Genomic DNA, 24,011 nt, shown 5'->3' on the forward strand with positions numbered 1-24,011 from the left:
GACCATGATACTTGACTCACTCATCTAGTTTTGACACATGTATTTCAGCGACCTGGTTTTTGCCCAAACGTCAAATTATTTACTCTGCTCACTGAAGTATTTCTAAATCTAAATTTTTAAATCTAAAACTTCAGACATTTTTACCTAACTTGTCCTTAAAACAATAGATAATTTAAAACCTCATAAAAATTAACATTAAACATAATAATACAGTGTAATTAGTTCTAAAATGTTAGTGCTGGAGAGTATAGAACTGTACCTCATAGCAGTCTGGCAACCATAAAATAAGAATGAATCCAGGGAAGTATTTTAAAACTAATAGGTAAAAATGGGATGAAGAATGGGATTATTTTTTGAAACAGGGTCTTGCTCTGTCACCCAGCTGGAGTGCACTGGCATGATCTTGGCTCACTGCCACCTCTGCCTTCCGGGCTCAAGGGATCCTCCCACCTCAGCCTCTGAGTACCTGTGATTACAGGCTCACGCCACCAGGCCCGACTAATTTTTTTATTTTATGTAGATACAGTGTTTCGCCATGTTGCCCAGGTTTGTCTCAAACTCCTGAGCTTGAGTGATCCACCTGCTGCAGCCTCCCAAACTGCTGGGATTACAGGCATCAGCTACTGCACCGGGCCAAGAATGAGGTTTTACCTTGTCTCTAAGTACATCCCTGCAATATACTTATTAATCACACAGAAAAAGAGTAATTGTACACTGGAGAAACCTGGCTGACCCCATCAACACTGTAGCCGACCTGGTAGGATGCAGAGAGAACACAACACCGCTTCCATATTATATCTGCAAAATTAAAACTCCTAGATCTAATTAGGAGGAAGCTCCAGACAAACCTAAGCTGAGGAACATTCTACAAATAGCACATGTGGCTACTGAGCACTTAAAATGGGGCCAGTCTAAACTAAGTGTAAAATACATATTGGATTGCAAAGACATATTTCCATCACCCCCAATATGGTTTGGCTGTGTCCACCCAAATCTCATCTTGAATTGTAGTTCCCATAATCCAAGCATGTCATAGGAGGGGCGTGGTGGGAGGGAATTGAATCATGGGGGCAGTTACCCTCATGCTATTCTTGTGACAGTGAGTGAGTTCTCAAGAGATCTGACAGTTTTATAAGGGTCTTTTCCCCTTTTGCTCAGCACTTCTCCTTCCTGCCTGCCACCATGCGGAGAAGGATGTGTTTGCTTCCCCTTCCGCCATGACTGTAAGTTTCCTGAGGCCTCCCCAGCCATGCTGAATGGTGAGTCAATTAAACTTCTTCCCTTTATAAATTACCCAGTTTTGGGTATGTCTTTATTAGCAGCACGAGAACGGACTAATACAGTCACCAAGTTTCCTCGTGCCTCTTTGTAATCCCTCTCACCTACCCATCCTATCCCTCCTCTATGCCATCCCCATGCAACCACTGAACCATCCTGTCATTACAGTCAGGTACGCATTGTCTAGAATTTCGCATAAATGGCTTCATATGGCCGGGCACAGTGGCTCACACCTGTAATCCCAGCACTTTGGGAGGCCGAGGCGGGCAGATCACGAGGTGAGGGGATCAAGATCATCCTGGCTAACACAGTGAAACCCCATCTCTACTAGAAATACAAAAAAATTAGCCGGGCATGGTGGCACACACCTGTAGTCCCAGCTACTCAGGAGGCTGAGGGAGGAGAATCGCTTGAACCTGGGAGGTGGAGGTTGCAGTGAGCGGAGATTGCGCCATTGCAATCCAGCCCGGGCGACAGAGCAAGACTCTGTCTCAAAAAAAAAACAAAAAACAAAAAACAAAACAAAGCAAAATTGCTTCATACTCTTTCACCTCACTTCTTCCACTCAGCAAAATCATTCTGATTCATTCATATTCTAGCATGTAGGAAGAGCTCACTTACTTTTGTTGCTAAGTAGTATGGATTTATCACAGTCTGTTCATCTGTTCAACCGCAAATGGACAATTAGGTGTTCACATTTGGGGCCATTACAAATAAAGATGCTCTATCTCTGCACAAGCCTTTGTGCGGGCGTATAGCTTCATATCTCTTGAATAAATGCCTAAGAGAGGAATGGCTGAATCATAGGAAATTGCCACACTGTTTTCCTAAATGGCTGTCCCATTTTACGTTCCCAACAGTAGTATATTAGAGTTCCAGTTCCTCCATGTTCTCACCAATACTTGCCTTGCAGAGTCTTCTTCATTTTAGCCATTTTAATACACATGCAGTGGTAGCTCACTGCGGTTTTAGTTTGCTTTTTTTTTTTTTTTTTTGAGACAGAGTGTTGCTCTCTCCCCAGGCTGGAGTGCAGTGGCGTGATCTCAGCTCACTGTAACCTCCGCCTCCCGGGTTCAAGCAATTCTCCTGCCTCAGCCTCCCAAGTAGCTGGGACTACAGGCACCCGCCACCAAGCCTGGCTAATTTTTGTATTTTTAGTAGACACAGGGTTTCACCCTGTTGGTCAGGATGATCTCAATCTCCTGACCTCGTGATCCACCCACCTCGGCCTCCCAAACTGCTGGGATTACAGGTGTGAGCCACCATGCCTGGCCTGCATTTTGTAAATGTCTAATGATGTTGAGCATCTTTTCGTGTGCTCATCTGCCATCTGTACAACCTATTTGCAGTGTTCAAATATTTTGCACACTTCTTACTGGGTTGTATGTTTTTCCTTTTCCTTTTCTTTTTTTGAGACAGGATCTCCCTCTGTCACCCAAGCTGAAGTGCAGTGGCATAATCTCAGCTCAGTCCAACCTCTGCCTCCCAGGCTCAAGCAACCCTCCCACATCAGCCTCCCAAGTAGCTGAAACTACAGGTGCATGCCACCATGCCTGACTAATTTTTGTATTTTTTTGTAGAGACGGAGTTTTGTCATGTTGCCCAGGCTGGCCTCAAACTCCTGAGCTCAAGCAATCCACCCGCTTCAGCCTCCCAGAGTGCTGGGATTACAGGTGTGAGCCACCACGCCCAGCTGGGTTGAATGTTTTCTTATTTTTGAGCTTTGAGAATTCTCTATATATTCTGAATACAAGTCATTCATTAAATATATTATTTGCAAATATTTTCTCTTAGTATTTTGCTTGTCTTTTCAGTCTCTAAAGAGTATTTTTTAATGTACATTTTTAATTGTGAAGTTCAATTTATCGATTCATTCTCTTATGGAGCATGCTTTTGGAGCCAAGAAATCTTGGACTAATCATAGGTCACAGAGGTTTTCTCCTATGTTTTCTTCTGGAAGTTTTATAGTTTCAGGTTTTACATTTAGGTCTATGACTCATTTTGAGATAATTTTTGTATTTGGTGCAAAGTATGGCTTGCAGTTCATTTTTTGATTATGGATATCCAATTATTCCAGCACTCATTTTGGAAAAGACTATTTCCACTAAATTACCTTTGCACTTCTGTCAAAAATCAGCTGTCCACCTATGTGTGGGTCTGTATCTAGCTCTCTTATTTTTTTCCCTTCATCTGTTTGTCCATCATGACATGACTACCACACTGTCTTGATAGGACAGCCATACAGTAAGTCTTGAAATCAGGCAGGGTTCCTCAAGTTTGTCTTTTTCAAAATAGTTTTGGCTCTTCTAGGTCCTTTACATTTCCATGTGAATTTCAGAATCAGCTTGTTAATTTTTATAAAAAGCCTTGCTGGGATCTAACTGGGATTTCTTTGAACCCATAGATCAATTTGGGGAGAATTGATACCTTAACAATACTGAATTTCCCAGCCCATGAACATGCTATGTCTTTCCACTTATTTAAATCTCCTTTGACTTCTCTCAACAATGTTTTGTAGTTTTCAGTGTACGGGTCTAACACATTTTTGCCAGATCTATTCCTAAGCATTTCTTATTTTTAATGTCATTATAAATGGTGCTATTTTTACATTGCCATTTCTGATTATCCATTGCCAGCATATAGAGAAACAACTGGTATTTGGATATTGATTTTGTATCCTACAACTTTACTAAACTCACTTATTAGTTCCAGAAGATTTTTTGTAGATTCCATCAGATTTTCTACACAGATGATCATGTTGTCTGTGAACTGACAGTTTTATTGTGTCGTCCTTTCCAATCCAGCTACCTTTTGTTTCTTTTTCTCGCCTCGGTACACTAGCTAGAACAAAAGTGGTGAGAACAGACACTCTTGTCTTTCTCCTGAGATTAGGGAAAAATATTCAGTCTTTCACCATTAAGAGTGATGTTAGCTGTAGGTTTTACAGAGATCCCCTTTATCAGGTTAAGGAAGTTCCCTTCTTTTCTCACTTTGCTGAGGGTATTGTTTTTGTTTTTGTTTTTTAATCAGGAATAGCTGTTGGATTTTTTTTTTTTTTTTAACTCTGTGTAGAGGGCCAGGCGCGGTGGCTCATGCCTGTAATCCCAGCACTTTGGGAAGCCAAGCCAGGGAGATAACTTGAGGCCAGGAGTTCAAGACCAGCCTGGCCAACATGGTGAAACCCCACCTCTACTAAAAATAACAAAAATTCGTCGGGCGTGGTGGCATGTGCCTGTAATCCCAGCTACTCGGGAGGCGGAGGCAGGAGAACTGCTTAAACCCAGGAGGTGGAGGTTGTAGCGAGCTGAGATGGCACCACTGCACTCCAGCCTGGGAGGCTTTTTTGAGACTCTGTCTCAAAAATAAAATAAAATAATAAAATAAATGAAATTTATTTAATTTTAATTTTTTTTTTTTGAGATGGAGTTTTGCTCTTGTTGCCCAGGCTGGGGTGCAATGCACGATACCAGCTCACTGCAACCTCTGCCTCCCGGGTTCATGCAATTCTCCTGCCTCAGCCTCCCGAGCGGCTGGGATTACGGGCATGCACCACCGCGCCCAGCTAATTTTGTATTTTTAGTAGAGACGGGGTTTCTCCATGTTGGTCAGGCTGGTCTCGAACTCCCGACCTCAGGTGATCTGCCCACCTCAGCCTCCCAAAGTGCTGGGATTACAGGCGTGAGCTACCACGCCCAGCCTTAATTTTAATTATTTAAAATATATATATATATAAATAAAAATAAAACTCTGTAGAGTTCAGACTCCTCACTTGTGTTCTAAGTCTATTTATCCTATTTATCCCCTGCTACTTAGGATCCCTTAGCTTCCTATAAAAAACTTTCTGCTACATCACACCAGGGCAGACATGAGATTTTGTCAAATACTTTTTCTGTACCTATTGAGATAAACACAAGATTTTTCTTTTTTAGCTTAATATGGTGAATTACACTGATTTTCAAATATTAATACTAAATCAACCCTGCAAAATCAGGATAAACCCTACTTGGTTATGTCGTACCATCCTTTGTAAACACTGTTAGATTAGATTTGCCACAATTGGGTTTAGCACGTTAACATCTACGCTCATGAGGAGTCTTGTTTGGGGTTTTCTTTCCTCGCAATGTCTTTGTCTGGTTATGGTATCAGAATCATGCAGGTCTCATAGAATTAGTTGTAACATATTCTCTTCAATTTTACAGAAGAGTTTGGGTAGAAATGGTGTGAGTTCTTCCTCAAATGTTTGGGCCGGGCACTATTCCCAGCTCTGTGAATAGCTGGCATTGCTTTCTCTAATCCTTCAACTAGTTCTCTCCCTGGCCTTAAGAAGTTTTCTTGCTCATCAGTTCTCAGCGGGATCCTTGAGTGGAGGGGCACTTTGGACATCTCAAGTTTTCTCTCTGTGCACCTCTCGTCCACCTTATACTCCATTGTAAGTACTCCGTCCTGCAACCTCTACCTGCCTTAGTCTCCCTGAACTCTCATCTCCATCTCCTCAATGCAGGGAGGCTGCCTATCTCTGCCTGGGTTTCCCCTGTGCCATGGCCTAGAAACTTTCTAAAGGCATTGAGCTGGGGCAGCTGTACTGCTCACTCCCACTATCGCTTGTGGCAGAAGAAAGTTACTTGGTCTTTCCCCCAGGTTCCTGGTACAGAACTTCTAAAACTCTTAGAATTCCCTGAGTCATACAGGTGATACAAGCATCTTTTGCTCTAATGAGGCAACTCTTGGCAGGCCCCTAGGATGGGGGCTGGTCACCAGAATGACCAAGCCTCAATAAAAAACATGGAACTTTCAGCCACTCCCCAATATCTGAGGAGAAAAAAGGGACTGGAGATGGAAGCACTCGTCAACGGCCAGTGACTGATCAATCATGCCTGTGTAAAGAAACCTCCATAGAAACCCAGGAATGGCCAGGCACGGTGGCTAAATAAATATTTCAAATCATTTCTAATGGTGGATTCACAATTTTGTGGGATTATTTTTCTTAGAGTGTGCCAAATTCAATAATCAACAGGCCCTATAAAACCTGAAACTGGGCTGGGTGCAGTGGCTCACGCCTGAATCCCAACATTTTGGAAGGCTGACGCAGGATGATCACTTGAGCCTAGGTGTTCGAGACCAGCCTAGGCAACAGAAGAAGACCCCCGTCTCTACAAATAATTTAAAACTTAGCTGGGCGCGGTGGCTCATGCCTGCAATCCCAGCACTTGGGGAGGCGGAGGCAGGCGGATCACCTGAGGTCAGAAGTTCGAGACCAGCCTGGCCAACATGGTGAAATCCCATCTCTACTAAAACTACTAAAATTAGCCGGGTGTGGTGGCTCACGCCTGTAGTCCCAGCTACTCAGGCGGCTGAGGCAGGAGAATCGCTTGAACCTGGGAGGCGGAGGTTGCAGTGAGCCGAGATCTTGCCATTGCACTCCAGCCTGGGCGACAAGAGCGAAACTCTGTCTCAAAAAAAATAAAAATAAAAATAAAAAAGAAACCCTTGAACGACAGGATTTGAAGAGCTTCAGGTTATTAAACACACAGAGGCGTTGAGACGGTGGTGCAAGTAGAGAGGGCACGGAAACTCCATGCCACCCCCACTTCCCACAGCTGGCCCTGTGATCTCTATGTGGCTGTTCCTGAGTTGTAGCCTTTATTAAAAAACCACGTAAGTCAAAATGTAAGTTAAGTGTTTTCCTGCGTTCTATGAATCATTCTAGAAAATTATCAAATCCAAAGAGGGAGTTATGGGAACCACTGATGTATAGCCATTGGTCAGAAACACAGGTAGCCCAGGACTTACAACTGGTGTCTTAAGTTGGGTCAGTCTTGTGACACTGAGCCCTTCAACTTGTAGGATTTGATGCTAACTCCAGGCAGATAGTGTCAGAATTAAACTGAATTATGGAATGCCCAGTTGTTATCTAGAGAACTGGAGAAGTAGTGTTAGAAAAGATACCACATCAAGTGTCAAGAGAAAAAGAAACCCTCATTGCCCATCTCTCGAAAGATCACTGGCCTTGACTGACGAATGTCCAGTATTTTATACTTTGTCCATTTTTGAATTGTTTCAGGCAAGAAGGTGTACTGAGCCCTGTCGCTCCATACTGGCCAAAAGTGGAAAACCTCAAACCCAAGCCTTCTCCACCACCCCCGAGGCCTCCTGTGCCTACTTCTATCAAGGAGGCCTATATTGGAATCATCTGACCCCTTGTCTGTATGACTCATGAGAGCCATGGTAAAATAAAAATTTAATCTCTGAGTCACCAGTCCCTAGCACAGAGGCCTGGCTCACTTGAGATTCTAGGGAAGCTTTGCTGGTTGAATAAACGTATGTGTGGATGCAAGTCCTGGCTCAAAAATCTAAGGTCCTCTAAGAACACAGGTCCCTAGCGCCATTCCGAAAGGCTCGACCCAAGGCCGGTACTGAACTTGAGAACAAAATCTAAACTCTTCACTAGCCAGGAGAATTGGGGACTTTGTTTCCCCTTAACGACAGTAAGAAGAGAACCCAAACCAAAGCCTAGAATAAGAAGTGATTTGATAAACTGGACAAACACCCTGGGAAATGGCAATTAGAATAACTTGCAATTTCAATCACTCCTTTGTTTCATAATTTTCCTAGAAGCTAAATATTTTTCTATTTGGTACAAGGGGATTTTCCTGGCCATCTCTTCAAAAGATAGGAAATTAATAATATTGGGTCTTGCGAGTATTCACTTAAGTTTAGATAATTTCTGTCATTTCCTGTTTAAAATCTCCCTAATAACAAGAACATGCAGTAACAAGTTTTTTGGCATTTTTCTTAAATGAGGATAGGACAAAATAGATCGTTCTACCCTGTTCACCCTGGCCATAACCATATCTAGGTGCAAAGAAATGGTACACAGTGTGAAGAATAAATCAATTCCTAGACACATTCTACAGGACTTTCCTAAATTAGATCATAACAATTTTAAAGGTCAAATAAAGGCAAAAACACTTTCAGTCTTAGTACCAAGGCATCATGTGGCTCCTTGCAGTGAGCTGTGAAACTTCCCCACCAACATGAAAGCTTACAGTCAAGACTCACAGGAGAAAAAAAGAGAAAAGGACTAAAATGTCATGTAAATAAGAGATTCAGGATTAACACAAGCATTCTTTTATTTTTTTGAGATGGGGGTTCACTGTGTTGCCCAGGCTGGAGTGCAGTGGTGCAATCTCAGCTCACTGCAACCCCCACCTCCCCTGCTCAAGCGATCCTCCTGCCTCAGCTTCCTGGGTAGCTAGGACCATAGGTGTGTGCCAGCACACCTGGCTAATTTTTTGTACTTTTGGTAGAGACTGGGTTTCACCATGTTGCTCAGGCTGAAGACAAGCGTTCTTATGCCCATTTCTGGAGGATATTGAGGGGTAGGTTTAAAGTCCGACCATGCTTTTTTTTTTTTTTTTTTTTTTTTTGATACATGGTCTCGCTCTGTCACCCAAGCTGGAGTGCAGGGGCAGGATCTCAGCTCACTGCAGCATCTGCCTCTCAGGTTCAAGCAATTATCCTGCCTCAGCCTCCCAAGTAGCTGGGACTACAGGCATGCACCACCACACCCGGCTAATTTTTGTATTTTTAGTAGAGATGGAGTTTCACCATGTTGACCAGGCTGGTCTTGAACTCCTGACCTCAGGTGACCCACCCTCCTCAGCCTCCCAAAGTGCTGGGATTACAGGTGTGAGCCACCACACCCAGCCGCTACTATGCTTTTTAAAGAGCAAGAGAAACTAGCTTAACAGGTATAACATCCCCTTTCAATACAAAAGTCTCTCACCAAAGATCCTTCTCTGCTGGTACAACTGCGGCGCATCTACTTTCACCACAGGGATGGTTCTCAAACCTAAAACTGTCTCTCTCACTCTCTGCTTTGAATACTTCAAGAGGTCCACACCGTCCACAGAAGTAAAAAGCCATTACTATGGTGTATAGGGTTCTTCATGATCTGCAAACCTACACACGAAAAGAATGTATTCTCTTCCCACACATCATATATTCTTGTCTAGGGATTCCCAGGGTAGGTTATCAGTAGGTCAATTAGGTTTGGATACACAGAATTAAACACAGTTCAACAGGCTAACTTGTTCCTGGCATTACTGAGCTCCCAGAATTCCCCATGGAACACCTCCACGGACCAGTGCTCTGGAGAACGCAGATACTACTCTCCAGACACTTCAAACTGCTTCTTCTCTGTCTAACACGCCACCTTCTTTTATTCCTCCTTCCTTTGCACACCTTGAAAGAAAATTTGTTTCTGTTCTGTCTCCCCCTTCTTATTCCCATTCACTGCTCATCTCTCTGGGATCAGGCTTTGAACTCTAACATGCTGCAGAAACTGCAGTGCTCCAAATGTGACACCTACCTTTTCTCGTATCCCTTCACATTTTGAAAAGTATAAAATGATGTTCATCACTTTTGAATGCATTTGCATGCAAAGGCATAAAAGTGGCTGGGAAGAAGATGTAATGCACTCATGAAGTGTTTGCCTTTGGGGACAGGAGGGACACCTTTTCTGGTGTCCCTTCGCCCTTTCACAGCTCACTGCAAGGAGCTACAGGATGCCTGTGGACTAAGAATGAAAGCATCTTTTTGCCTTTTTTTTGTGTCCCTTCACCTGTGTACTTGCTCCCTGTGTACCTGTACACGCCCTTTCTCATACCTCTTGGCTTGGCTCACTTCTATGTCATTTTTTACCTTTTTCTTTTGAAAATTAAAAATACAGAGAGAAAGGCAGAATAAGGCAGAATAAAAACCAAACGCCTGCATTCCCATTCATCAGAGGTGACAACCAGTAGACTACACTAATTAATGTCATGTTGTTAGGCTAATAATGTCACGTTGGCTTCAAGACTTTTCTTTTTAATAAAAGAACATAACAGGATAAAAGTGAAGGGTCCTGTGATCTCTGCTGACAGCCCACTCCCACTCTGCTTCTCCTCACAAGCACCTCACAAGTGTCCTGCGTCTTCTTCTGGTCTGCTTTTATACCTTTACATGCAAATGCATTCATAATCAATGAAAACCATTTTGTACTTCACAAAAAAACAACATAATCGCATCATACAATAACTCATCACCTTTGTCACTGCATAAAATCTGATCAGTAAGATCTACCCACACTGGCACACAACTCAACAATATCTGCCAATGCTAATTTGACTGATCTATCAACACTGATTCTACTGTTTCTTCCACCATCTCCAGTTACTTAGAACTTAGCACCAGGCCCTGTCTCCAAGGGCTTCTTATTTGCCCCTCCCAGTGGCCCCGTAAGATGCCCCAAATGCCTTCAGCTGACACAGGGCAGGGACACACTCTCCAGGTCCGGCCCAGTCTAAGGCTGTGCCCTTAAGTGTTGTGCTAAGCTCCCCCATTTTTTTGTTTTATAATTTATTTTCTTTTTTTCAAATAAAAAAATAGAGAGGGTCTTGCTACATTGCCCAGGCTGTCCCAAACTCCTGGCCTCAAGCTATCCTCCCACCTTGATTCCCAGAGTGCAGGGATAACAGCGTGAGCCACCGCACCCAGCCAAGCTGCCCTGTGTCCATCAATACCCCACTAGGCACTGTCTCTGTGCCACTGTCTTGTACATATCATGTCTCTCAATTCCCTGAACCATGCACTTACTTATGTGTTAAGTACAATTACTATCCTCACTTTACAGATACAGAAACTGAGGCTGGGGCAGGTCCTGGAGACTTGGTGTGAACCACAACTATACAGCTTTAGACTCTAAGTTTTTATCCACAGGGCTAAATGTCAGGTTTACTTGGAAAAAAAATAAAAGTGGAAGATGAAATTAGAAAGATGGGCCCGTGTAAGATTGTGAAGAGGCTTGAATGCTCAGCTCAGGAGTACCGGTTAACAAGTTACATGGTATTGTACCTATGTCACTGGTCCCTGATCAACACAGCACCAGAGCGCCCTGGGAACAGGGAAACGGTACTCACGGTCATGGACTTTGTAGCAGTGCCTCTGCAAGCGCTTCACGTCCCATTCCTCTAGCACGCCATGGGTCATCAGCAACTGGAGGAAGCGCCGGTGGACATCAGTCATGACGCCCATTCTCCTTGTGCTGCCCTGCATGTGGGAACGAACTGAAAAGGAAGTAAATGACACTAGTCATCCCCAAGCACATCAGAAGCAACATCCTGGGTCTTGTACTAATTTACATTAACAAATATAAATTTGCTATCATTTTTAAAAGTCATTCTTCATGCTGATTACTACAAAGGTGAGAAGAACATGAGTCACAGCATCAGGACTGGGCAGTGGTAAGAGGTGTGGATTCTGGAGCTAGAATGCCGGGATTCAGGGCCTGGCTCTCCCACTTACTAGGCGTGTGAGATTGAGCAACTTAGTCCCCACAGGCTTCGGTTTCTGATCTGTAAAGTGGGACTAATGAGAGAAACGTCCTCTGCAGAACTGCTACGAAGATTAGATGGGTTAATACATGTAATAGCCTGGTACACAGTAAGCACTAAATAAGTCTGAGCTATTTTTACTATCAGACAATTCTGGGTCTAACCCTTGGCTGAGCCTTTTTACCAGATCTATGGCCTTGGAGAAATTGAGCAGAGGCCCCGTTTTCTCACCATAAAATTATAATAAAGTTCATTACTGAGAGAACTACTAGTAAACACTTAATAAATGTTAGCTTCCTCCTCTCCCCAAACCGCTAATAAAACAACTATCATGGCAGGACTTCAGACTATTTTCTAAATCTCCTGCTCGCTAACAAAATGGGATCTTTCCGCAAACCACAAAGATCACAGTTAATAAAACTATTCCACAAGCCCTGATCAAAACGCTGGCTACTGCCATGGAGCACGCAGTGCAGGGGCTAAGAATGTGAATTTGGAACTAAACAGGAAGCACTGAGACCAGAAAGTCCCAGATCTGCCTGATCCTAAGGATTTCCTAATGTGCATTTTAACAATACAGATTCCCAAACCCTTTCCTGGATGTTCTGACTGCAGTGGGTCCTGGAATTCTGAGGTGTTTACATTCATTTTAGGTGATGTCAAGATCTGACAAGAAAGAAGTTCACTGGTGCCTTGGGCAAATACCGCACGCAAACATTTTTAGCTAACAATGCTCAGCCTCCCTAAGGCCTAGTCTCTTCACCTCTAAAACTGGGAAACTAGTAGCTACCTTAAAGGCATAGAGGAAGCCTAAATGAGTCACAACTACCAAAGGCTTGCCAAGCACCTGGCACATAAGAGATCCACAAGACTGCTAATTACTGTTCTTTTGTTCTTTTTTTTTTTTTCTGAGATGGAGTCTCACTCTGTTGCCCAGGCTGGAGTGCAGTGGTGTGATCTCGGCTCACTACAACCTCTGCCTCCCAGGTTCCAGTGATTCTCCTGGCTCAGCCTCCCAAGTAGCTGAAACTACAGGCGCCCACCACCGTGCCTGACTAATTTTCGTATTTTTAGTAGAGACGGGTTTCACCATGTTGGCCAGGCTGGCCTCGAAGTCCTGACCTCAGGCGATCCACCTGCCTCAGCCTCCCAAAGTGCTGGGATTACAATGTGAGCCACCATGCCCAGCCAGTGCTGTTCTTTAACAGCATCCTCAACTGGACCTCAGGGCTGGGAAAATGCGTCATCTCATAACCAGTCCCTCCAACTGCCTGCTAGAAAAACATCCTCCATCTCACCAAATCTGCACCTCAACAAAGCCTACATTAGATCCATCCTCTCCTTCCACCTCCTTAGCCCCTTTCCTCTCCCAAGTCCTTCTCTTTGCAAATCATCTGGTGTGGACGGTGCAGTCCACACAATCATACCACACACCTGAGCATCGAACTCTGGTCCTCCTCTCCTTAAACCTCAAATCCAGCCTGTCATCAACTTTATTTCCTATCACTAGGGCCATTCCATGTCGATGTACTTAGCACCCCCGTATTTGCCAGTGGTTGTTCTGGGCACAGGGTTAGAATGTGCTAGGCTAAAAAAAATGGACTTCTATCCTGCAAATGAAGGATCTCTACAAACTAAGGGTCTTGAAGCAGGAAGATGGTGTTGCCTAGCTGTGTTTTAGGGAGATTATCCCCTTTGGCATCATGGAGGTGTAGAGGAAAGAAATGGGAGGCAAAGAGTCCAGAAAGCAGTCTCCTGAAGGGGTCCTACAAAAGGGGATGAGGTATCGCCGAGGCTTGGCAGTGGGGACAAATGATACGAATCACGGTCATTGTGATCCCATCAAATCTCAAGCAGAATAAACTCTAAAATATCCACCTAGGTTCATCCTAGTAAAAGCACACAATACCAGAGATTAAACACAATCAAAGAAAAAGTCAGATGGCTTCTAAAGAGCAACAAGTAGACTGCTGGCTGCCATCACGATGGCAACAATGGAAGCCGGTCACAGTGGAAACATATCTTCTATGCTGGGAGGGGGTGTCTCAACAGAGAATTCTATAACGAGCTGAAGACTGAGGGTAAGACAAAAACATTTCCAAACAACAAAAAACTGAAAGAGCAAGTGACCAGCAGATGCTCCCTAAAGGAAATTCCAAAGCATACAGTTCAGGAAGAAAGAAAGGCATACAAGTCGGAAGGTCTAAAATGCAGGGTAGAATAAAGAGCAAAAAAAGTTGGTAAATATGTGGTTAAATCCAAGTTAACTGTATAAAACAGTAAAAATCAGGAGAAATGCTTCTATCTTTAAAAAAAAGTTTTTAATACCACAGTAAAAAGAATGAGGTTTTTAAAAAACTAAATACACAAAAATAATAACATAAATGGGAGGTGAGCAATCACTGGGATTCGTGTTCTAATAGCCTTGTGATGGTCAGGAGTAGAAGCTGGACATGAATAAATTTTACACTTGCATTTTACAACTTCTAGAGTAACAACTTTTAAAAAAACAAATAGTGTATATAATTTCCAAATAGTAAAGGGGAATAACATAATGAGAAAAAATAATGGAAAGGAAAACCAGGATAGGAAAAACAAACACAAAAAAACAAAGTAAGTCAGGAGAAATAATCCAACTAGATTAGTAATAACAATGAATAAAAATAGACTAAATGTTCCAGCTTAAAGACAAGGACTGTTAGACCAGATTTAAAACCTTATCAAATTAATAATGAATAAAATCTACCTCTATATTATAAGAGTTCCTTATAGGCTGGGCACAGTGTGCCCAGGAGTTCAAAACCAGCTTGAGCAACATGGCAAAATCCCATCTCCACAAAAAACACAAAAATTAGCTGGGCATAGTGGCACACCTCCGTAGTCTCAGCTATTTAGGAGGCTGAGGTGGGAAGATTGCTTGAGCCTGGGAGGTCGAGGCTGCAGTGAACCGTGATCACACCACTGCACTCCAGGCTGGGCAACAGAGTGAGACCCTGTCTCAAAAAAAAAAAAAAAAAAAAGGTGGCGGGGGCTGGTTGTGGTGGCTCACACCTATAATCCTAGCACTTTGAGAGGCCAAGGCAGGTGAATCACCTGAGGTCAGGAGGTGGAGGCCAGCCTGGTTAACATGGTGAAACCCCATCTCTACTAAAAATACAAAAATTAGCCAGGCATGGTGGTGCGTGCCTATAGTCCCAACTACTCGGGAGGCTGAGGCATGAGAATCATTGGAACGTGGGAGGCAGAGGTTGCAGCGAGCTGAGATGGCACCATTGCACTCCAGCCTGGGTGACAAAGCAAGACTCCATCTCAAAAAAAAAAAAGAAGCTATAAAAAGAACTACAAATTAAATCCAAAGAAAGGTAAAATGAGAAAATAATAAAGGGCAGAAATTAATAAAGACTGAAAATAAGCTTATATCTAAGGTCAACAAAACCAAAACTATTCTTTGAAAAAACATAATAAAAGTGAAAAACTTCTGACAAGATTTTCCAAGAGCTAAAACTTATAAACAAACAATATTTGAAAAAAAAAAGGAAATTAACTACAAATGAGACAAATATCTGCAATTAAGATACTTAAAAATATTATCAATAATTTATAATAATCTGAAATTTAACTATGTAAAAAGTCATAGGAAATTTATTCAAAACTAATGAATGAATTATCTGAAAACCTAAACACTCCTATAACCATTAATGACATTTTATAGAAAATCCATCTTCTCACAAAGAAAACTTCAGGTCCCAATGACTTTATCAAGAAGTTCTACCAAATAGTCTAAAAACAAATAATTTCAAATGTTACACAATCGCAGCGCCAGAAAAAAAGCAAACCCTCCCCAACCCATCTGATAAGGCTAACCTAATTTGGCCCTGAAACCTAACAAGGATGTCAAAAGAAAGGAAAATTACAAGCCAGTATCTTTCATGAACACAGCTACAGTATGTCCTAAGCAAAATGCTAACAAACTTAATCCAGATATGTAAAAGGAATGACATATCATCACTTAGGTTTACTCCAGCAATGGTTTCACATCTAAAAATCAATCAATGTGAGTCACCACATTAATAAAGGAAAAAGCATTTTAAAATTCACACAGGGCCGAGCGCAGTGGCTCATGCCTGTAATCCCAGCTCTTTGGGAGGCCAAGGCGGGCAGATCACCTGAGGTCAGGAGTTAAGAGGCTAGCCTGGCCAACGTGATGAAACTCTGTCGCTACCAAAAATACAAAAATTGGTTGGGCAGGGTGGCGCGCGCCTGTAATCCCAGCTACTCAGGAAGCTGAGGCAGGAGAATCGCTTGAACCTGGGAGGCGGGGGTTGCAGTGAGCCAAGATCACGCCATTGCACTCCAGCCTGAGCAACAGAGTGAGACTTCATCTCAAAAAAAAAAAAAAAAAAATCACATGGAACCAAAACAGAGCCTAAATAGCCAAAGCAATCCTAAGCAAAAAGAACAAAGCTGGAGGCATCACGTTACCCGACTTCAAACTATACTACAGGGCTAAACAGCATGGTGCTGGTACAGAAACAGGCACATACACCAATGGAACAGAATAGAGAGCCCAAAATTAAGGCCATACACCTATGACCACCTGATCCTTGACAAAGATGACAAAAAGAAGCAATGGGAAAAAGACTCCCTATTCAATAAATGGTGCTAGTATAAGTGGCTAGCCATATGTGAAGACTGAGGCTGGACCCCTTCCTTACAGCACATACAGGAATCAACTCAAGATGGATTAAAGACTTAAATGTAAGACCTAAAACTATAAAATCCCTGGAAGACAACCTAGGCAATACCATCCTGGACACAGGAACGGGCAAAGATCTCATGACAAAGACACCAAAAGCAATCACAATGAAAGCAGAAATTGACAAATGAGATCTAATTAAACTTAAGAGCTTCTGCACAGCAAAAGAAACTACCAACAGAGTAAACAGACAACCTACAGAATGCGAGAAAATATTTGCAAACTATTTACGAGAGAAAATCAAACAACCCCATTAAAAACTGGGCAAAGGACATGAACCGACACTTTCCAAAAAGAAGACATACATGTGGTCAACAAGCATATGAAAAAAAGCTCAGTATCACTGATCGTTAGAGAAATGCAAATCAAAACCACAATGAGATACCATCTCACATCAGTCAGAATGGCTATTATCAAAATGTCAAAAAATAACAGATGCTGGCAAGGTTGCAGAGAAAAGGGAAACTTATATACTGTTGGTGGGAGTGTAAATTAGTTAAACCACTGTAGAAAGCAGTGTGGCAATTCCTCAAAGAGCTAAAAGCAGAACTACCATTTGACCCAGCAACCCCATTACTGGGTATATACCAGAGGAATAGAAATATTCTACCATAAAGACACATGCATGGGAATGTTCACTGCAGCCCCATTCACAGAAGCAAAGACACGGAATCAACCTAAATGCCCATCAATGACAGACTGGATAAAGAAAATGTGGTACCTATACACCATGGAACACTATGCAGCCATAAAGAAGAATGAGATGATGTCTTTTGCAGGAACACGGATGAAACTGAAGACTATTATCCTCTGCAAGCTAACACAGGAATAGAAAACCAAATACCACGTGTTCTCACTTATAAGTGGGAGTTAAATGATGAAAACTTATGAACACAAGGAAGGAAACAACAGACACTGGGGTCTATTTGAGGGTGGAGGGTGGGAGGAGGAAGAAGAGCAGAAAATATAACTATTGGGTACTGGACTTAATTCTTGGGTGATTAAAAAAGCTGTACAACCAACCCCTATGACATGAGTTTACCTATCTAATAAACCTTCACGTGTACTGCCAAACCTAAGTTTTTTTAAAAAAGCATATGATCATCTTAATGATGCAGAATATACAATTGATAAAATTCAACATGTACCTACACCAAAAACAAATTTGGAATCGAAGAAAACATCTTTTATCTACTAAGTGACATCTACAAAAAACCTGCAGCAAACATCATACTGAAAAATGAAATGTTGGCAGCAATCACTTTAAAAACCAAATTGACCCAATGCAATTGAATCAATGCAATTACAGTCAAAATCCCAAGAGGCTTTGTGTATATGTGTGTGTGTGTGTGTGTGTGATTTGACGAGATGATTCTAAAAATTTACATAGAAAACACAAAGGCAAAACAGCAAAGACATTCCTGGGAGAAAATAAAGGCAGAAGGACTTGTCCTACCAGCTATAAAGACTTCTCATATTTGCTGGGCGTGATGGCTCATGCCTGTAATCCCAGCACTTTGGGAGGCTGACGTGGGCAGATTGCTTGAGCCCAAGAGTTCAACACCAGCCTGGGCAATGTGGTGAAACCTTGTCTCTACTAAAAACAAAAATTAAAAAAAAAAATCGCTGGGCATGATGGTATGCGCCTGTAGTCCCAGGTACTCATGATACTGAGGTGGGAGGACTGCTTCAGCTCGGGATGTCGAGGCTACAGTGAGTCATGATTGCACCACTGCACTCCAGCCAGGATGACAGAGTAAGATCCTGTCTAAAAACAAACCAAAACAAAAAAAGCACTTCTTATAAAGCTAGAGTAACGAGTACAGGGTGGTAATGGTACAGAGATAGACAAATAAGACCAATCAATGGAACAGAACAGAGAACTCAGAAACGGAAAGGTATACATATATGGATACTTGATGGCGGATGAAAGCAAACTTTCCAATAAAAGGTGCCAGGAAAACTTGTTATCCATATGTAAAACAATGAATAAAATTTGATTCTTACCTCATACTATATACAAACATCAATTCTGAAGGGATAAGGTCATAATAAGGAAAAATACTGTAAGACTTTTAGGCAATATAGACAATATATTTATCACCTAAGGGTAGGGAAGGATTTCTTTAAGAGATATAAAAAGTACAGGTCATAAAGGAATATACTGATAAATTTGACTTTTGTTAAAATTAAGGGCCTCTATTCACCAAGAATACCAGAAAGGTGGGGGTTAGGGGATACAAACTGGAGGGCATTTAAAACAAACATAAGCTACAAAATACAAAAGATTCATATTCAGACTACATAAGGAATTCCTACAAATCAGCATGGGAAACACAACTGTACAAGAGAAATGGGCAACAGAAATTTTACAAAAAGAGGATGCATAAATGATGAATAAATACTGAAAAAAGATGCTCAATCTCAATGTTATCAGACAAATGATTATGAAAACCACAGTGAAGGAATGTCTTAGCCACCACCAGACAGGCAAAAATTTTAAAAGAATGGCTGAGGCTGAAACTTTCATCTGCTGCTGGAAGAGTATAAATTCTTTTCCTTTTTTTTTTTTTTTTTTTTTTTTTTTGAGACAGGGTCTCACTCTGTTGCCCAGGCTGGAATGAAGTGACAGTCATAGCTCACTGCAGCCTTGACCTTGTGGGCTCAATCGATCCTCTGACCTCAGAACCCCCTAGCCACTGTGACTACAGGCACACACCACTATGCCCAGCTAATTTCTGTATTTTTTGTAGAGATGGGGTCTCACCTGTTGCCCCAGCTGGTCTCATACTCCTGGACTCAAGCGATCCACCCACCTCAGCCTCCCAAAGTGCTGGGATTACAGGTGTGAGCCACCACTCCAGGCTGAGTATAAATTATTGTAACCATTTCAGATAACACTTGATATTACTAGCAAATTTGCATATCCCCAGAAATCTACTATTAGGTATATACCTTACAGAAACTTCCACATTTGCCCTAGGAAATATGTTTTTACAGAAGCACCTTGTAATAACAAAAGTCTGGCAACAGTATAAATGCCTACCAACTGAAGAACTACATTAAAACAATATAATCATCCCATAGAATTCAAATCAGCAATGAAGATAAAGTAGAGCTCCTCACATCAACACGCATACTTCTCAGAAAGATAATGTTAAGTGCAACAAGCGAGTCACACAAAATATATTTTAGGATCCTATTACATAAAATCGAAAACTCAGCAAAAGCATACATTTATTCATTAGAAATACACACATACATGGTAAAAACTACAAAGCAAAACAAGGCAACAAGTAACACAATATTCAGGGTGGTGGTTATCTTTGAGGAGGGAAGAAAGGATTCAGTGGAGGGTCTGGCGATCTGAAAATGTCTATTTCTTAACTTGGTGGCAGGTACATGAGTGTTCATTTTATTTTTGTTCTTCAAACTTACACTTCCACACAATTGTATAGGTATGTTACATACAATGTTTTTAAATGTGATGGGCTGGGCATGGTGATTCACACCTGTAATCTCAATACTTTGGGAGGTCAAGGCGGGAGGACTGCTTGAGGCCAGGAGTTTAAGACCAGCCTGGGCAACATAGCAAGATCCACTCTCAACAACAACAACAACAACAACAAAATAATGTGAATATGTTAAATAACAGCCAAAATAAATGTAAATGAGAATGAGAACAGGATAGGATTGAATGCTATAATTTGGTGGAAAAGGGGTAGGAAAAGTAGGAGTGGAAGAAAGACAACCATAAGCTTGTCTATGCATATTATATCCCTTGTCTCTATGAGAAGAGACTGTAGGGAGAATGGTGGGATTAGCCATAGACATGTATTACCTACTTAAATAATTTTATTTTATACAAAAATCAGCCAGGTGTGGTGGTGCACGCCTGTAATCCCAGCTACTCAGAAGGCTAAGGCAGGAGAATCGCTTGAACCCAGGAGGTGGAGGTTGCAGTGAGCCAAGATCGCGCCACTGCACTCTAGCCTGGGCGACAGGGCGAGACTCTGTCACAAAAAGAAAAAAAAAAATTACTTTTTTTTTTTAATTAATTAAAACAGTTTATTGGCTTTAAATGTACATCAGTAAATTTTTAAATGCTAAAAAGTTATGATAAAAGAATACAGAACCAAAACAAAGAAAATAGAGGCTCAGCAGCATGATTTCAATATATTTTCCCGGATAAACAGATTTTTTTTTCTAAGTATATGCCTTTTTATTCAAGAACAAAAACTCCCTAAATTCAATGTTTAGAATTGAATTTTTTTTAACTAAGCCCAGAAAACTGGGGCTCATAAAATAAGGCATAATATGGGCAGCAAAAGAAAAAAGGAGAAAAAAATGAGAGAAAAATTGGTTTTAATCCCATGTATAACATAGGTTGGCTGGTTTTGTTTTTGTTTTAGCCAATTTAAGGCAGAATTATCTCTCTGCAACCTTGCAGATAAATCCTAGTGTTTTAGCTATAAGTTTCAAGAGTTCAGATATACAGATAAACCAATTAAAAAAACCTTTTCTAAGGCTTTTGAAGCATTATATAAATCTTTAAAATTCCTATCACCCACATTTTAAGAAATACATCTATACTTTTAAATTTATTATTAAATTAATTAAATGCGTTAATTAAATCAATTTATTTAAATTTAATGATTTTAAAATAGAAATGTTTGTGGAATAAGTAAATCTCAGTCATACCATTCGTGCGGGTGCTAACACAATTCTAGTGCTTCACATGCCCGACCTCATTTAACCCAAACCAGAACAACCTTATGAGCAAAGGGTCACTGACCCCATCTTACAGATGAGGAAACTGAGACTAAGAAGGCACAAGGTGACACACAAGAGTTGGTGGCAGAGATACACGTGACCATACAACAGCACAGTTCCTGTTTTCAAGGACACTCTCTATCCAGCGAGAGTGAGAAAAGTGAGTGAACAGAACAACTACAATCCAGATCCCTCATCTGCAACCCTCAAATCTAAAAAGGTATGAATACTAGTGGATGATCGGATGCAGGGAAAAAAAAAAAAAAGTCTGAATACCAAAACTTGTTTAAGTTGGAAAACTTGACCTGACTTAAGGTGAGGCTATTTATGGTTATTTATCCCAACAGTGTAAATATATGCATTTTTTTTTTTTTTTTGAGACGGAGTTTCGCTCGTTACCCAAGCTGGAGTGAAGTGGCACGATCTTGATTCACTGCAACCTCCGCCTCCCGGGTTCAAGCGATTCTCCTGCCTCAGCCTTCCGCCTCAGCCTCCCAAGTAGCTGGGATTACAGGCACACATCACCACGCCCGGCTAATTTTTTGTATTTTTAGTAGAGACAGGGTTTCACCATGTTAGCCAGGCTGGTTTCGAACTCCGAACCTCAGGTGATCCGCCCCCCTCAGCTTCCCAAAGTGCTGGAACTACAGGCGTGAGCCACCGCGACCCGGTCAATGTAATATATGCGTATCTTCATATCTTTAGCTGTGGAAAGGGTCGTGTATTTGATTACAAGCCGCTGCTCCAGCCCCCTCTGAGGGTGAAACCTAACATAGAACATAGGGACTTTACCTTTCCAAACTCCGAGAACTCCTCGATTTTAAACGCATCTGGCCTCGGGGCTGTAACATAAGCGGCTGCGGACTTGTACAAAGTAAGAAACTCCGTACACAAAACAGAGGGGAGCACGGAGGGCGGCGGGACAAAGAGGGTGGTCGGCAAAGGCTGTATTTTCCATAGATGTAATCACAGTTTGAATCGAATTTTATAATATTTTGCTTTTTCACCTGTTACAATGAAAAGTATCTTTACCTGTTAAATCGTAATTACGATTAAAAATATTTTTCACTAAATAGTAAGATTTTTAGATGTCTGCGTGTGTGTTGCGGGAGGAGATCCCAGTCCGCTGCTTTCTGCGGCCCCTGTCTGGGCCTCAGTTTCCCCATCAAGAAGGGGGAAACCCCAAGACCCCAGTCCCCGAGTTCCACAGGCCACGGGGACCGACCCCGGGGCCGGACCCCACTGCATGTCTCGCCCACCCCACCTTCCGTCCTCCCCTCGCCTTCCTTGAAGTCCCTCTTCTTTCCCCTCTAACCCCTAGCTCCCCACGTTACCCACCAGGGAGCCCAAGCACATCCCAGGCCGCGCTAGCGGATACGGTCGCGAGGTGGACTCTTCTTCCTTTGGGGCGGGGCGAACGCGAACGCGGCGTTCCCATTGGTGGCCTGAGGCTTATTCTGCCGTCCGTTGAGTGACGCACTTCCGGTTCTCCGTTTGCGAAATACCCTGGTGGTTCCGCCTCGTGGGTTAGATCCCAAATTACGCCCGCTCTCGATCCTTAATAATGGGAAGGGGCTTCCACTTGTCGCCCTCCGCCTCCTGCACCTCAGTGACTTCCCTGACCAAGGAGGAAGAATCGGCGTGCAGCCTGGGCTTCCCTCAATGGCCACGATTCCGCTGGCACAATGTAGTGCCCTGCCCCGGGCCTCAGTTTCCCCATCTGTGGAACTGAGTGTGGCCTCGACGTCAAAAATGTGGACTCTGGTCCGGTCACGGTGGCTCACGCCTGTAAGTAATCCCAGCACTTTGGGAGACCAAGGCGGGCCGATCACTTGAGGTCAGGAGTTCGAGACCAACTTGGCCAACATGGCGAAACCCCCGTCCCTACTAAAAATACAAAAATTAGCCGGGCGTGGTGGTGTGTGCCTGTAATCCCAGCTACTCGGGAGGCTGAGGCAGGAGAATCACTTGAACCCGAGAGGCAGAGGTTGCAGTGAGCCAGATCGTACCACAGCACTCGAGCCTGGGTGACAGAGCTCAAAAAAAAAGAAAAGAAAAATGTGGACTCTGTGGTCATAGAGCCTGATCTAGAATCCTGGCTCTGCCACTTACTAGTTGGCAGGCGCTTGGGCAAGTCACTGAGCCTCAGTTTCCTCTTCCATTAAATGAGGATATTAGTTCTTGCAAAATAGTGTTGGTGAGATTTACAAGAGATAATAACACCTATATCAGGTGCTTAGCATGGCCATTGAAAAGTGTCACATGGGAGTGCTGATTATATGTTAACTGTTATCTTACCTAGGGATTGTGGGAAAGCAAGTGAAATTACTCGTGGAAGTGAATGGACTGCTTTGAGTCTTCAAGGCATTAATTTTCCAAACGTTTGAATTCTATCCCTGGTCTGAGAGCTAGGGATGCAGCCTAGCAAGGGAAACAGGTAACTAATATAGCACAGCAGTACCTGCAAATATCTGTCTCTGTGAGGATAGATCAAATCCAGGCTTGGTCACTCACCACCCCTGCGATCTTGGACAACCTCTTAACCTCTCTGGGCTTCAGTTTCATCTGCTAAGTGGGAAAGCAGTGGTGTGTGGTGATTAAAAGCTTCAGCTTTGGAGCTGGATGGTCAACATGGAATCCTGGGCCTTAAACTCAGTGTCTCTGAGACATAGGACAAAGTACAGTCAGCTGTCCATGTTTACAGGTTCCCCATCTACGGATTGAAGCAACTGTGGGTGGATAATATTTGTGGGGGAAAACAGTAAAAAATAACAATACAACAATAAAAATAATACAGATTCTGAAAGCAATACAGCATAGCAATTACTTAT

At 42.4% G+C, this 24,011-nt stretch overlaps 1 protein-coding gene across 3 annotated transcripts in view; it reads right to left on the reverse strand.

The window, feature by feature from the left end:
- The window catches only part of LOC129527614 (non-structural maintenance of chromosomes element 1 homolog), a 43,780-nt gene extending 21,164 nt beyond the window's left edge, over window positions 1-22,616 (reverse strand). Inside the window, exons 1-2 of one of the 3 annotated variants that reach the window (XM_055365556.2) lie at window positions 22,519-22,616; window positions 11,238-11,384 (exon numbers count right to left, since the gene is read on the reverse strand). In XM_055365556.2, the coding sequence (XP_055221531.2) occupies window positions 11,238-11,373 (136 nt within the window). In that variant the 5' untranslated portion in view covers window positions 11,374-11,384; window positions 22,519-22,616. Of the gene's footprint in view, window positions 1-11,237; window positions 11,385-21,972; window positions 22,181-22,518 lie in introns of those variants that run through there. The other 2 variants (XM_055365554.2, XM_055365555.2) reach the window with 2 other exon arrangements.
- Between the last annotated feature and the right edge of the window lie 1,395 nt (window positions 22,617-24,011).

This window comes from Gorilla gorilla, chromosome 18 (genome assembly GCF_029281585.2).
Source record: "Gorilla gorilla gorilla isolate KB3781 chromosome 18, NHGRI_mGorGor1-v2.1_pri, whole genome shotgun sequence".
NCBI lineage: Eukaryota > Metazoa > Chordata > Mammalia > Primates > Hominidae > Gorilla > Gorilla gorilla.